This window comes from Buteo buteo, chromosome 5, assembly GCF_964188355.1.
Source record: "Buteo buteo chromosome 5, bButBut1.hap1.1, whole genome shotgun sequence".
Classification (NCBI taxonomy): Eukaryota; Metazoa; Chordata; class Aves; order Accipitriformes; family Accipitridae; genus Buteo; species Buteo buteo.
The window spans coordinates 53,937,274-53,952,071 of record NC_134175.1 but is presented as its reverse complement, the minus strand read 5'-3'; the positions used below and the strand labels follow the sequence as shown (position 1 = coordinate 53,952,071).

Sequence of the window (14,798 nt, the reverse complement as noted above, 5' to 3'; positions counted from 1 at the left end):
ACTTTTCTTTCATAAATACAAATATAAATGAGGGGGGAGATGGAAAAACTTGTCAGATATTTAAATGTACTGCCAATATCCATATTCTAAGTGATATGGATTGGTTTGTGTCAACAAGCCTTAAAATTTCTAATAGATACGTATTGAGGTCCCAATTAAAATACTCCAGCTTTGGCACGCAAGTGTCTGCAACATTTGCTTTTCATAAACAAGTCTTCAATCATTGGAATTACCCAGTCTATCAGTCCATTACCCTACTAGGATTCTCATACATATATATATGCACTTACATGCATTTACATATGTATATATTTTATTTTTATATATATATATTTATTTATAGGGCTTGTGTCTCCAAACTGGTAATTAGTTGGTGTTTAAACTTGTCTTTTAGTGGTGAAGAGCAGCCTTTTTTTGGTCTTATTTAATGGCTACTTAATCCTAGACTACTTGGATTTACATCTTTGCTGTATTTGTATCTTGGTATAGGTTAATTGATTTTCTTTCGAAAAGCATTTAGTCAAATGATTTTTGCTTGTGAAAGAGTAATGCAGAAACATAGATCAAGTAATATTAATCTGAGCACATTAGTTGAGATAAACACATAATAAAATTCACAAAGCAAACCCACAACACTGAAACAAACATAAAAAACCCCACGCTGAGTTTGCTTTGCTGGATTGTAAATTGGATCTTTTTAAGCTGGCAGCCTTTGTCCTTCAGGTCTGCACACTGAGCAAAGACCCCTGCTCTCAGACGACAGCAAGGGGAGAGAAGACGCTACGTCTCTGCAGCTGGGGGACCAGGGGATGCTGGGGCTTTTGTCCCTATGGCCCAGGGAATTTCCCTTTGGTCTGCGTCCAAGGGCATGTGTAGCCGGTCAGGCAGGCAGTTGTGCTCCTCTTGCTGCATGTGTGCCGTGGTTCTCTTCTTTTCTTCCTCCCTGGAAGGCACCTCCCTTGGATACACCGTTTGTTTGGGAGTGCAGCGAGCCCTCGGCCGTGCCGGTGGCCAGCTGGTCCACACTCTTCCCCGGGAGCCGGAATAGCATTTTCAGTTGCAGAGGGAATCAAGCCTAGCTTTCTCACTTCCCAGGTAAAGTCTTCCATCACCGATTTTATTTCTGCACAGCTGGGCACTCCTCCTCCCAGATATTTTAAAAGAATTTAGTTAAATCTGCTTAATTTTTCAAAAGGAGGCTATGGAGGAGGCTCCAAGGATCCCAAGGCAGTAGGGATGACTCACTGCGATGCCTAAACTCAGGGGGATGGAGCGGGAGCATCAGTATGTCCATGCACTCGGCGTTTCCTGATGCCAAGTTTTCATTCAGGTTAATTGGGTCTCCATTTCACAGCACCAGACTCTTAATTGAACCAAGTCCTAAACTGATTTTCTAATGTTAGCAGCAAAGCATTGGAATGCATTGAATTCCCAAATCCCAGGACCTTGCCGAAACTCCCTGGCTATAATTGCCTCGGAAAAGGCGTTCAGAACAACACGAGCGCAAATGGTGTGTGGAAGCAGCCTAGTGAGTGAGTTGGGGCAAGGCTCGGCTGTGATCCTACAGTGAAGAAACATCTGGGATTAGGAGCCAGGAAAGACCTGGCCAGTGTTGCAACCCTGAATAAATACTTAAGGAAAATTACATGAATAAAATCAACAGATGGTGGTAATTTCTTCTTTTTTTTTTTTTTCCCCAGGCATTTTGATACAATTATGGAATCTCTGCCAGCGCACTTGGAAATAACAGGTAGAACAAGGTAGGCTGCAAAAGGTTGATTTGACAAATGCCACTAACTTCAGTATTCAAAAAACTGTAAAGAGATCACTGCTAGGAATTACTGTCTAGGGAAGTGTAAAAGGCTTAATAGAGATGTCATAATAATAATAATAATAAAGTATTACATGGCAGTAATGAAAATCTAGAGAGGCATCTGACAATGTGTGGGAAACGGGGATCTTGCCTCGTATTTTTACTTTAAAACAAATACAGAGAAATGGAGCACGTGCAACGCCTTCTAAAGGCAGTTTACAAAGTGTGCTCCACTGACACTTTTAGAATCGACTTGATTATATCTGGATTTAAATTTCATTGATTTTTATGGTGATACCCGTAAGCACCACTGAGGCTTCTGGGCTACGGTGGCACAGTGGCTTCAAAACATGCCCTGGTGCTTTGTGGTGTAGGAGAGCGCGTTGGGGTTGCAGGTACCGTCCAGGCTCTGCAAGGCGGTGAGGGGGTGAATGAGGGTCTCGCTGTGGAAGAGATCACAAGCTACTGAAGAAGCGCTGAGAGCCGCTCAGAATTTTGCCGTTTGTGGCCAACGTGGCACAGGCTGATGAAGCAGCCGAGGGAAAGGTGCCGAACCCCACTAACAGGTATTTGGCAAAGAGGAAAAAAAGAAAGAAAGGACAAGGGAGGCGAAGTCGTTTCTCCTGGGCTGGTTTTGGTAGGGCTGCAGTTAAACCTCCCCGAAGGCTGCGCTGGTGAACGCCGAGGCCCCGGCAGCCGCGCCGGGGCCGGGCTCCGGACCCGCCGGCAGCCGGCGAAACCCCGCGGGGCGGGGGGGGACGGGCACGGGTGCGGAGCCAGGACCCCGCCTCGCCCCGCCGTGCCCCGGGCAGGAGGAGGAGGCGGCGGCGGCCGTCCCCGTCCCCCGAACCGGGCTGGCGGGCGGAGCCGGGCCGGGCCCCTCCCCGCCCCGCTATAGCTGCCGGCGGCGGGGCGGTGCGGGCAGCTGCCGGCGGCGGCGGGGAGGCGGCGGGGCCGGCGCCCGGCAGCAGCAGGATCCGTCCCCGGCCCCGCCGCCGGCGAGCGGCCATGGGGCGGGCGGCCGGCTCCGCGCTGCGGCTGGCCCTGCCGCTGCTGGCCGCCGCCGTCGTCTGGCTGTGCGCAGGTAGGGCGGACGGCGGAGCCGCGCCGGCACCGGCACCCGGGGACGTGCGATCGCTGCGGGGGCGGGGGGGGAGCGCCTCACCCGCATCGCCCCGAGCACCGGGACACCCCCCCGAGCACCGGGACAGCCCCCCCGCCCCGCATCGCCCCGAGCACCGGGACACCCCCCCGAGCACCGGGACACCCCCTCCGCCCCGCATCGCCCCGAGCACCCGGACACCCCCCCCGCCCCGCATCGCCCCGAGCACCGGGACACCCCCCCCGCCCCGCATCGCCCCCAGCACCGGGACACCCCCCCCTTCCCCGCATCGCCCCGGGACCCCCCGCCCCGCCGGGGCCCCGGCGCTCCGACAGCAGCGCGCCCCGCCCGGCCGGGGTCAGCGTTGTTTCTCGGGAGGTTAAGGCGCTTAATGCATTTAATTGCGATCAACATGTATAGGCAAGAAATAGGTCAGCTGGGATTTACGGGCAATAACCGGCCCGGAGCTGGTTTCCAGCCCGCGCCGGTGGGGCACGGCGCTCTCAAAAGTTCCCGGTCCGTTGGGGTTTGGCGAGCGGTGCCCGGCGGGTCTCGGCCCCAGGGTGCTGTAGCCTGCACCCGAAGCTCTCGGCTCGCCCTTGCCCTCCTCCTGGGAGGCGGGTGCTGGGGCCGAGCGAGCGCCGTGGTCGCGGTGAGGGCCCCCCGCGCTGGGGGTCGTGCGGGGCGGCCCAGGCCGACGTGTCCCATCCTGCCCCGCGGGGACCAGGTGCTGGTCGCAACCCGCTGGCGGGCTTTGGGCTGGGGCGCGAAACGCGCGGCCTCGAGGTTTGACCCATATAGGTTCTTCTCTTGCGCGGCAGGTGGTGTGAGACACCCGCTGCTCTCAACCTTTCCTTTAAAGACTAAATCTGTGCTCTCAGGTAACGCTCTCTAAACCAGCAGTTAGTAAGGCAGTGTAGAATAGAGCATCTTAAGGTTTTTCTGTTAGGTTTACTCCAGTTTGCTTTCCTCTCGATGTTTTCACCACAGGAGTTTCTTGGTGTGATGCTCGTTACGCTCTTGCAGAGAGGGGTGGTCACAGCCCCAAGCTGAAAGGAAGGACTGCGCCCACTCCCCCATCAAAGTGCTCATGTAATCCCTTCTTTTGGGAAAGGAGGAGTAACAAAGCTGAGCTGTTGATGTTTGAAGTACTCCTGTATGGTATCATACATCTGGTAAATCTTTGCCACCTTCAAGGGGCGTCAAACCTGATCTGTCTGAGCCCTTCTCTTTGTTGGTCTAGTTTTTTATTATTCAAGTTTGGAAGTGAACCACAGAGATAGGCACCCCCGTGCTACTCTTGTTTTTCACTGATCTGCTTGAATTAAATTGAAGCATCACCAGTGCTGTGGCCATTAGCATTTCCCTCTGGAGACCATTCAGGACACTAACAAATCTCATTGGCTTTGATTGTCATTTATATAAAACGGTCTTGCATTGCTTTGCTCTCTGAAGTTGCAGTAGTATTGTCCTCTGTTTTTCTTAGCCTGTTAGTCACCTTTTCAGAGCCTGGATCAGGGACGGTATGTGTGCATATGGTCCAGGATAGGCAGACATCCTCGTCACCCTTACAGCTCTTCAGAGGGGCACCAAGGGGAGTTACACGTACCTAGAAAGTGTCTTCAGGTCTCAAGCAGCAGTCGCTGCAGAGTGTCAAGTGTTAAGCTGTGCATCTGCTTGATTTACTCTACACCTCCTCATACTCCACCGCAAACCTGTCTGATCAAGGTACACGACTAAGCATGCTCTGGTAAACTTTTTATCCCCTACTTTCTCTCATGCAGGTTTGAAGGTGCTGTGTTGGGCAGTGGAGGTCTCCTGAGGAACTTCCATCGTGCCCCAGCATTCAGGAATATTTATAGGATTAAGAGGAAAAGTATTTTGCTACTTATGTGGTGAACGGTCCTACTGTTTCCTATCTGCTTTCACCTTGTGTGGGCTTCTCAAAATTGCTTCCCCCTCCTGGCTCCTACCACCCTTGTTCTACGTCACCTCCATCTGTGTTGTATGAAAAGCTTTGCATACTCTTCCATGCTCTTCACAGCATTATTTCAGGGAAGTAGAGGGTACTCAGTGTGCTGTGGCGTTTCTAAATAAACAGGAGTTAAGGGCGTGGATTGCAGTAAGAAAAAGTGTTGCTATATGTGGTGGTGGCATGTCAGCCTCTTGTAGCACTCAGCACTGAATTGTCTTGTTTTGTATTTCTTAAGAGAGCCTTGAGACATATTCTAAGTTTGAGAGAGTTTGTTTCCCACTTAAGTGCATTTTAATCCTGCAAAAGGCAAACTGCAAAACCCATAAGCTATCCCCGATGCATGGCAAAGATGCCTGTATGTACAGCAAACCAGGTAGGTGTGAAATGGCAAGTGTGGTCTTCACCGTAACCGCGGGAGTGCTGTTAGTTTGCGTAGGTGAAAGCAGAGTGGAGCGCACATCCACGAGCAGCTACTGCTTACAGCCAAGTATAATATACACTTTCTGTTTAAAAATGAGAAGCAAAACAGATTGCTATTGAAAACTGCTACATAAGGATAAACACATGAAAATAGCATAAAATTGCACTCTTGCTACATGAGTAGTACTGTATTAAATCAGCTTTATCTTCTTGTCTTTTCCATACTGTATGATGTCCTTGTATTGGGCTACAAACAATTGCTGAAAATGCCTTGTGAGTCTTAAGTCTGAATTCTTAGCACACTCCGTTTATTCCAGTGTTACATATAGAATGTAAAGTTGGGGTGAAAGTCTGAGGTACGTAACACGCACGGCGATGGCTGTTGCCCGCACGCAAAGCTGTGAGCCAGCCACTGCATGTCCATGTAAGTGTGTGTCGCTGACAGGTCCAGAGAGCCACATTCTGCAAAAAACATCATTCTTCCAGCTTAATAATTTGGTTTGCTTAATCCTTATTAACTGGTAATATTGAAAAACCTATGTGTTCTCAAGCACCAAAAATAGTATGTCCTTGGAAAGAAGCACTGCAATAGCAAAGCAGTTGTATTTCGCCAAACAATTTAATTCACTGCTATGTAACAAATTACCAGTATGATGCTATCTTCTCATTTCTGTGGCTCACTGAAGCTCTGTTTTCCTAGATTTTAGTAAAAGCTCTAATAATAAAAAAGCTTTAATGAAGCAACATGGATGAGAACTACAAGCACTTAATGGCTTGACTGCATGATCTACCAATAATTTGCACAGATGAAAGACTGTATATGGGGTGAGTGGGTGTAAATTAATTCTGCTTTTTTGGAGTAGGCTCTAGATCCGTAGCAGTTGCCTAGAATAATTATTTGAAAGCTTTAATCGGGCCAGGATATTTTGTCACTTTTGAAGAGCATTGCTGGAACGAGAGTGGTACGGTTGTCCTCCGTGCGTGCTGTGCAGCCGTCCATCCCTCTGTCAGGATGGGAGTGAGCTGTTGGATGTGCCTGTCAATTCAGCCGGGTTTGTGTTGGAGCGCCTGCTGAAGTCTGTCTTGAGTTCCGGGTTACGTCAGAGCTTTCAGCAAAAATCCCTAGAAAAAGGTGTCCTGAACATCATGCTGAAGCCCCTCAGAGCTGTTACCATATTCTTCTCCGTATCAGGTGCTGGGAGGGATAGGCTCAGGGCTTTTTTTCCATCCTTGTTTTTGTAGGCTAGAAATTCAGCTTCTGCCTAGCTGTGAGGGTTCTGATAACCTGGTAATTAACAGAACTGCGACATGAAAGTGTTGAGCAGCGAGCAGATGATAGGGAAGAGATACTTAGATAATAACTCCATCCCAGTTCAAAAATGCAATTTCTCTCTCAGTACCTCAAGTGCTGTTAGGCTCTGAATTATCCTGGATTGTCTCTAGCTATCATGCAAAGAACAAAGTCCTAACTGAAGCCCAAGTTGGACGCCTAAATGTTGATGCTGTGAATACTCATTGAGGGGGGTACCGCCACCACACCCTCCCACCCCCCAGCAACTTTGGACATGTGGAGATGACTCTGGGCACCTGCAAGTCGCTCTGATGGGGGTTGGCAGGTTTTGTCGCTTTAGCACACGTCCTGTCCTGTCCTGAGCACGGTCAGTGACGCTGTAAGCCTGGCGTCCCACAAGATGAGAGAATTCTTCCATTGCCTTAGCGCTGAAGTGACGGATGTAACACTGGCTGTCCATCTGCCCGTGCCAGCCTTCATTCAGAGGTGGCTGCGTTTCACTGCTGGGAATGCTTTCTTCCAGAATAAATGGTCTTTGCAAGTTAAGTTTTTCTTCTAGAAGAGAATAGTTCAGTTGGAAGAGACCTACAACGATTGTCTTGTCCAACTGCCAGTAGGCAATGGGCATTTTATCTTTCTGGTTTTGGTTCATCTTAAGTTTGATGGTGGCAAAAATAAAGGAAGTACACTAAAAAGTCAATGTTTTCTTGATTTCATGTTTACCAGGAAGCTGATTCTAGGTAATCAGAGCAGTATTTGCAGAACTCGCATCGCTCTTAATTCTCCAGCGTTTTCAGTCTTACATAAAATGGGGCAAAACCAGCGGCAGTTAAGTAAAAGGGACATTTTAGGTTTCCAAATGTTGTTTTGAAATACTTTGCTCTTCTTAATACAGTAATCTGAAAACATTCAAATTTTCATCTTCAAAGTAAAATTTCATTCTTCAGTAGTACCTATGTTTTGTGAAAAAAAGCTGTATTTAACCAGAGGGGAACTGTATGGCAATAGAAAAGACAGTCAGTCTGATTTCCTGGATGTAAAATACCTGGTCAAACTGTTTTCAGGTGTTGACTATATTGAGCTTTCAATGCTAGGGATTCTTTTTTTATGCAAACCGTTTTAGACTTGGAGTCAGTAAATGCTGTCAGCACTGTGTTATCGCAGCCACCTCCCCTTGGAATTTGTACCCTCAACACTACACTGGATCTTCCTCCTTCAGCGCCTTATAGACTGAGACCAGCAGATTCTTCTTCAGCTTTATGTATACACTGTATTTCACAAAATTCTCTTACGCATAGTGTTTTGCTGCATAGCCTATATTTCATAAAACATAAATTTTCAAAGGATACCTCACCTATTCAAAGCTAACGAGGAATTAGAAAATGTCCTTTGACAGCTTATTCCAGCAAAAATAATTTCACTGGGTTTTGTTGCCCTTTCCCTGCTCAGTTAATATTAATTTAAATGCTTGGCCTCAGTTTCTGTCTACTGTTTTTTTTGTCATGGTTGCTGAGCTTTTCTATAACAGGGACTTTGAGTACCCAGTATCCTCCTTCCAAAATTAAGATACTTGCACACTCTAATAAAATCACTTCCCATATATATTTTTGAGAAATGAAAACATTGGAACTATTTGATGTCTCTCATTCGAAGACATTTTCTTCAGTTCTGGAATAATTGCTTTTCCTCTTCTCTACAGCTTTCTAGTTTTTGCCTAGTTTGGTATCAGTCCTTTTGGCGGTATGTTTATATAGTGAGCTTTTAATCTACTATTGCTCCTACTATTTTTTTTTTCCAGAGCCCTCTACAGAGAGGAAACTTCTGCATGTTCTTCATAGTAGTCCAAAAAGCAAGTTGTTTGGTTTTTTTTTTTAAGACCTGTCATTGCTCAAGATTCTGGTTGCATCTTCTGAAGAAATGTGTTACAAGAGAATAAATTTGACAGCGGCACGCTGTCACTTCCATGAATGTGGCTGGCTGTAGGAGACAGATCCCTCTTTGCCCGTGCGAACGGATGCAGTGCTCTGGGAGGGAATATGCATTTCCTGCTGCGCAAAAAGACTTGCAGAGCTTCAGTCAATATTTGCAAGTTAATTCTTCTCCCCTCCTGGCTTGTCTGCACTTGTGGCTGCGCATGGGAGGCAGAAGGGTGGTCTCAGCAGCCCCGACCACCGCTGCTCCTCCAGCAGATGCTCGAGGAAGGCAGGTGGGACGTGATGGGAGCACAGAACGTGCTTTCTGAACTCCTTCCTGAACTCTCCCAGCTCTCGGCAGCTTGCAGGTTGAGGGCTCTCAGTTAGAGGATGTATTTGTATCATTATGCATGGCAGTTTCTATATATCTCTAGTACATAAACGTGGAATTGTCTAATGATTTTTCAATACGCTAATGCTTTATCCTAAGCAGTGGCAATAATATCGCCACCTAACGCTGTTGGGGAAGGTGGCAAGGCAGCATGAGAAGGACAAGTGCTTCCTCTTATTGTAAATTTGCTGTCAATGACGTCTGTGCTGCCCAAGAGCTTTTGAGTTAATGGGAAATGGTGAGTAGCTGATCCCATTTGTCTTCTCAATATGATCTAGGATTTCTTTATAAAACTTCTGTATCTCCCCAAAATTGCCTTAGACATGAAAGAGCCCAGTTTCTTAATCTATGTCCAGACCCCCTTGCTGTCTGTCCCGTAACTCTTTCTACTTCTCCTGTGCCCTTTTGAAGTGGGTGATGGGAACCAATCCCAAATGGCAGAACAGGGCATTGGATCTCCTCCTGGTTTCTCTCGGTTGTGCTCCCCTCCGCAAGCTGAGCTGATGTTCTCCAGAGCTCCCCAGAAAGGCACAGCTGCCTCTGTTCCTGAGTGGTGATAGCTAATATTGGACTGGTTACTGCACATATGCAGCTGACGTTGTTTTTTCTCCTGCATGTTCTTACTCTCTTTTGGCTTTTGATCCCTCAGCATGGCGAGATTTCTTTGTGATGCTCTGAAGTTGGTTCTGCTTTTTCTATCCTCAGCAAACCTTATTGCTTTATTATCGATCACTTTATTATCGATGCCCTTTCCAGAACACTGGAGCACAGAACACACATTTCTGCACGACTCTGCAGGTAACAGCCTCTCGCTGTGAAAGCTGACCGTTTCCCTCTGCCTTTTATCTCAGCTGCTACCAGACAAATGGGCTGACCTCTGGTTAAGATCGAAGCAGCTCTCCCTTGCGGCAGAGAAGTTTCTTTGCCCGCGGTCCGTTACCAGCAGTCGTGCGGACTCGGTCAGAGAACGCCTGCCGAGGGACTGTGCCAGACCCGCACCGACCCTGCGGCACCTTTACCAGCACCTGCTCTGGTCTTTATTCTGGCTCCATCACAAGCAATGGACCGGACAAGGGGAAACAGCCAGTCTGTAGTTTTTAGGGTCTCCTTTGAGCCCCTTTTTACAACAGTGATGCTTTTGCCCCTGGCACCCTCCCGAGAGCGAGGTGATCGGGTCGGCCGGTAGGTCAGGTCCAGGTTCGGGTCCTGCAGCGCTGTAACCCCTGCTGCCATGTGAAGGTGGCCGGAGGGCAGCTGCGTCCTCCCGCTGGGGTCTGTGCCCGAGGCAGGGGACCCAGGCAATGCCGAGAGCCTACACTCCCATGAGCCCCACATCTCTTCATTTGGGAATAAAATGAAAGTACATATAGAAGGGCACAATACAGAATGACTGTACAGAATGATTGAGGATGGAAACGTTCTGAATGTTCAGCCCTCCTTCCAATCATGATTAAAGACAGTTAATTGCTGTAAGGCCACTTAGATACTTGCTTTCCAATTTAATTTTGAAATGCTCTACTGCCCTGTAGTCACAAGAATAAACTGCTAACTGTTGTGGGTAGCACTGGATTATGACTTAATGGAAGATTAATGCCTTGTTAATCTCTGTAGTAAGAAGTCTGTGTTGGAATATAGAACCTTGTGTGGTTCATAAGAGATAGCAAGTCTGGGCTTTTTATTGCCATAGTTTTTAGTTTATTCTTTTAGTCCCACAGTATTAGCTTATGCCATTTATATGTTCAATTCTTTCCACTTAACTTTTAAGCTTGCACTATGGCTATCTACTTGTTTTAATTGTTAGCTGGTTTCATTAAGCTGGTGTCTAAACTTGTATTCTTCCATCTGTTGTCCGCATGTAGTATCATTCTTGTTCCTTAGTTATCTAGTGATTCATGTATTTGAAGCTGGCACTTGAGAAAAAACGGATGGAAGCATATTAAAAAAAAAAAATCTTCTGCTGTGAATCTTTGTGTTGATTTGTAGTGAATCGGATGCTGGTTCAGTTCTTCCTGCTACATAAATTAATTGCACAGTGCGTTTGCCTGTACTGTGTGTTTTCTTACAGTTGCATTACAAACTAAAAGGAAAAAAAACATTCCTTTTTATGTCAGTCATGCAGGTTGTTTTCTGCTCTGAAGAGCAAGTCATCCTGTCCTTGATTCGTAGTGGGTTTCGTCCAAGAAGTTGGTATATAGTCTCAGCTCCTATTGCAATAACAGCAGAAAAAAAATCATTGAAAACTACTTATGTCTTAAAAATGCTAAAACCAGTAACACCTGTTCCTCGTGGTCCCATACCTAAAAGTTGCTTTCCTTGTGTATCTGACAATTTGTGAATCAGCTTCCCAGTCGCCTCGGTTGGCTGTTAGTTTCTCCTGTTGTTCACCTGGGTCTTGCCAAGCGTCACGCTCCTCTTTGGAAGACAAGAGGAACCGCACACCTCTGCCATGCAAAATGTCTTTGTAATTGCTGTCCCTAGTGAAGGGAACCCGTGGCGTGTCCTCTCCCACTGTGCCCCGGCCCTGCCGTGGGCTGTGCCACCGGTCATGGCTGGACAACACACTCGTGACCCTCACGGGGCTGCAGCCTCTGCAGGGGTGCGGTGCTTTGGGGAGATTCAGGACAAATTTGTTAATGACTGCTGGAGAATTACATCCTCAGAGAACTGTAACTGTTGGTAGCCCAGCTTGGATGCCTAACATAGCTCTCTGAGGCCAGGGCATATTTCAGTTGTTCACTTTCTCCTGATTTCTCAACCAGAGAATGCAACGTTTTAAGGGAAATGTTGTTGTGCTTGAGTAAATAAAGGAGTCATGTTTGTTACTGGATTAAAGAGTGCCTTATTTTGAAACTTTGGGAGCACATTTTCCTCCTGCCTCTTTGATCCTTTTCCCTTTAACTCCTTCACAATCACCTTATTCCACTTCTCTGGTTTCCACAGTGGTGGAAGTCCCGATTTTGCCCCCCCAACAGTGCAGCACTGGTAACATTGCCAGGACCGTCCCTGGGAACAGAGCTGGAGAAGCGCGGTGCGCCTTCCCCGTGGAGGGAATAAGCATTTCTTGCTGCATGTAGGGACTTGCAGAATTTCAGTCAATATTTGCAAATTCTTCCTCTCCCTTTCTGGCATAGTATGGCTACTTGGGAGGGGAAGCATGGTTCAAAGGTGGTGTTGTCTTGAGCAGCTTGAGAGAGGAACGAGAGGAAATGGCCTCCAGTTGCGGCAGGGGAGGTTTAGATTGGATATTAGGAAAAATTTCTTTACTGAAAGGGTTGTCAAGCACTGGAACAGGCTGCCCAGGGAAGTGGTTGGTCACCATCCCTGCAGGTATTCAAAAAGCGTGTAGACAAGGCACTTCAGGACATGGTTTAGTGGGCATGGTTGATGGTCGGACTCTGATCTTAAAGGTCTTTTCCAACCTTATGATTCTATGAGATGTGGAAGATCTTTTGTCTTCGTGCTGCTATCCCTCTGGTCTGTAAACCCAGGGGAGCGTCTTGCCAGTTTCTCTGTGGAGTCAAATTAAAGCAGAAACTGTGCAGATATGTAAAGCGAAAGCTTGAAATACATTGTCAGCGATTGTAGATTGCCAGGTTATAGAACTGAATATGGACAATTTTTTTCCATAAAAAGAAAAGGATAGTAGAGGAAGTTGTCCTGAATAAACTGGAGCAGCAGTGAGACATGCCTAGCAGATCAGCATGGGTAAGTCGCAAATTCTGGCGAGTCCTGTGTCCCTGAGGATGTCAGTGGGGACAGTGACACGGGCTCGGCAGAGTTAAAGTGGTTGTACAAGTGTCTGCGAGGAGCTACGTATGTGGCACAGTGCAGGGATGCGATGCTGGATGAGAGCTGAGAGCTGATGGGGTTTGTCACCTACCCCTGTTCAGCGGGTCTGGGAGCAGGAAAACTGTGGATCTTCCCAAGGGCATGTCCACAAGGGTCCAGGCTCCTCTTCTCCTGGTTCCACTGAGGTGAGGCAGCTGAAATAGAACGGGTGCAGGAAAATTGTGCTTTTATGGTTATATTTTAAGGTCATCTTTCTGCTCTGTTAACAAAGGCTTCTTAATAAATGCTCTTGGAAACAGGGTCAGGTATTTGTATCTGTTTTGAGTTTTCTATCGTTTTTTCTACATGAGAAGTTAGCCAGTAGCACAGGCAGATATCTGGGGAACCTTGGGCTTCTATTTTTGTAGAATTATATTTAAAAGCGATCTATATAAATCTTCTGGGGAAGAGTCAGTCTCATCTTGCCCACAACTCAAACTTCAATCTTGTCTTTGACTAGATTTAGCCGCACTGTTTTCCTGTTGTTTTTTTTTTTCCTGTGAAAGGGCAGCATTTAACCCTGGGTGAGCAATGGCATAAGACACAACACTAGGAAAATCTGAAATATGAGGCTGAAGGGGGAGAGAGTGCAGATTTCACCTCCCAGTAGGACCCTTTTGAATCTTGTTAGCAGCAGAGATGTGTGAAGTCTTCATTCTTGCCGACCAGCGTGTTACTCCCAGCTCTCACAGCATTGTCCATTTGACTTCCACCACCCATCACCTGCCAACTTTAGGAAAACTTGCCCGGTTTAGGAAGACTTGGCTGGAGCAGCTGATCTCAGATGCAGTCTAGTGCATGGCTGTGGGAAGTAACAGAGAGCGGAGAAGCCTCTCCCCAGTGCTGCCAGCACGGTGCTTCCCCTGCCCCGGCACTGAACACCGCTGCCGAGCGGGGAGAGGATGAAGCCTTGGCCGAGAGGTGGGGGAAGAGTCTGATGGAGCTGGGATTGAGAGGCTGCGGGGGCTCGTGCTGCAGCTGGCAACCCCGCGGGAAGGAGCGCAGGGACCAAGAGCAGGGGAGTAAAGCAGGAGCCTGGGAGAGGGTGAAGAAGGAGATGTGTGGACTGGGAGGATGCGGCAGTGAGGCTTCGGGAGCTGGTGGGGTGTAAGGAGGGAGTGCGAGCCACCTTGGGAGCAGAGGCGGTCAGAGGATGGGAGCTGCGGGCACTCCTGGGATTAGGTGGCAGTGGGAGTCTGGAGCTGCCTAATGGGGGGGGGACAAGAAGTGGGATGGGGTGAGAGTCAGGACCAGAGCAGGACAGCTGGGAGGAGCTGGCTTGAGAAGCTGAAGGCTTTGTACCTGCTGGGGCAGTGGTTCTCAGCTTTTTGAAAAGGAGCGATGAAAAAAAGACAACAGTTCAAGTGTGGTAGGACAAACAGACATTTAAATGGTTTTTAGGATGTAGTGGTTTTGGGTGCAGACAAGTTTTTCTTCATGTGCTCTCCCGCCTCTTCCGAATGTAGTGTTCCCATCAGAAGTTTGTATGCCTGCCTCGCACGACTTCCGTGAGCTCGGTGTTTCCGAAGGAGAAGAGGGAATGCTTGTCGAGCCGTCTTCTCTCTAGGACTTTCTAGTGTCCATGAAAATTCTGTGGAAGTATTGAGTTCAACGTGCTCTTGTTCCTGGTCCTTCTAGCTTGTCATCAGGTGTCTGAATGCGTTCACTTTCAGAAGCGATAATAATGTGGTTGGGTTGTATTGAGAATTTTCTCCAAAACTTTATTTCTTTTTCTTCTTCTTTGCACAGTGGCTTCTTGCAGAAACAGCTCTGCAGGGAACAGGGCTGATTTCCATAGGTCTGTGAACTTTTGATTGCGGGCAGCAGATTGGACAAATCGGTTTTGAGCAAAACACTCAGAACTTTTTCTATCAGTGATGTAGAAAGAAAAAAGGACATCCCAGCAGAGTAAACCACTCTCTGAATACAACAGTAGAAAAGACTGATCTTCAAGCAGTGGCACCCCTTGCTTTCCCTGCCAAGCGAGCCACCCGTCAGACTTGTCTGCCAGCGTGACTTCCAGCTGGCTCTCTTTACAAATAGGCTCGAGGTGGTGCAAGGGCCC

General features: G+C 47.8%; 1 protein-coding gene across 3 annotated transcripts in view; it reads left to right on the top strand.

The window, feature by feature from the left end:
* The first annotated feature begins 979 nt into the window (after nt 1-979).
* The window catches only part of ACVR1C (activin A receptor type 1C), a 38,944-nt gene continuing 25,125 nt past the window's right edge, over nt 980-14,798 (top strand). For 2 of the 3 annotated variants that reach the window (XM_075029119.1, XM_075029117.1), the window contains exon 1: nt 2,766-2,897. In XM_075029119.1, coding sequence (XP_074885220.1) covers nt 2,822-2,897 — 76 coding nt within the window. In that variant the 5' untranslated portion in view covers nt 2,766-2,821. Of the gene's footprint in view, nt 1,096-1,700; nt 1,761-2,765; nt 2,898-14,798 lie in introns of those variants that run through there. The other variant, XM_075029118.1, reaches the window with a different exon arrangement.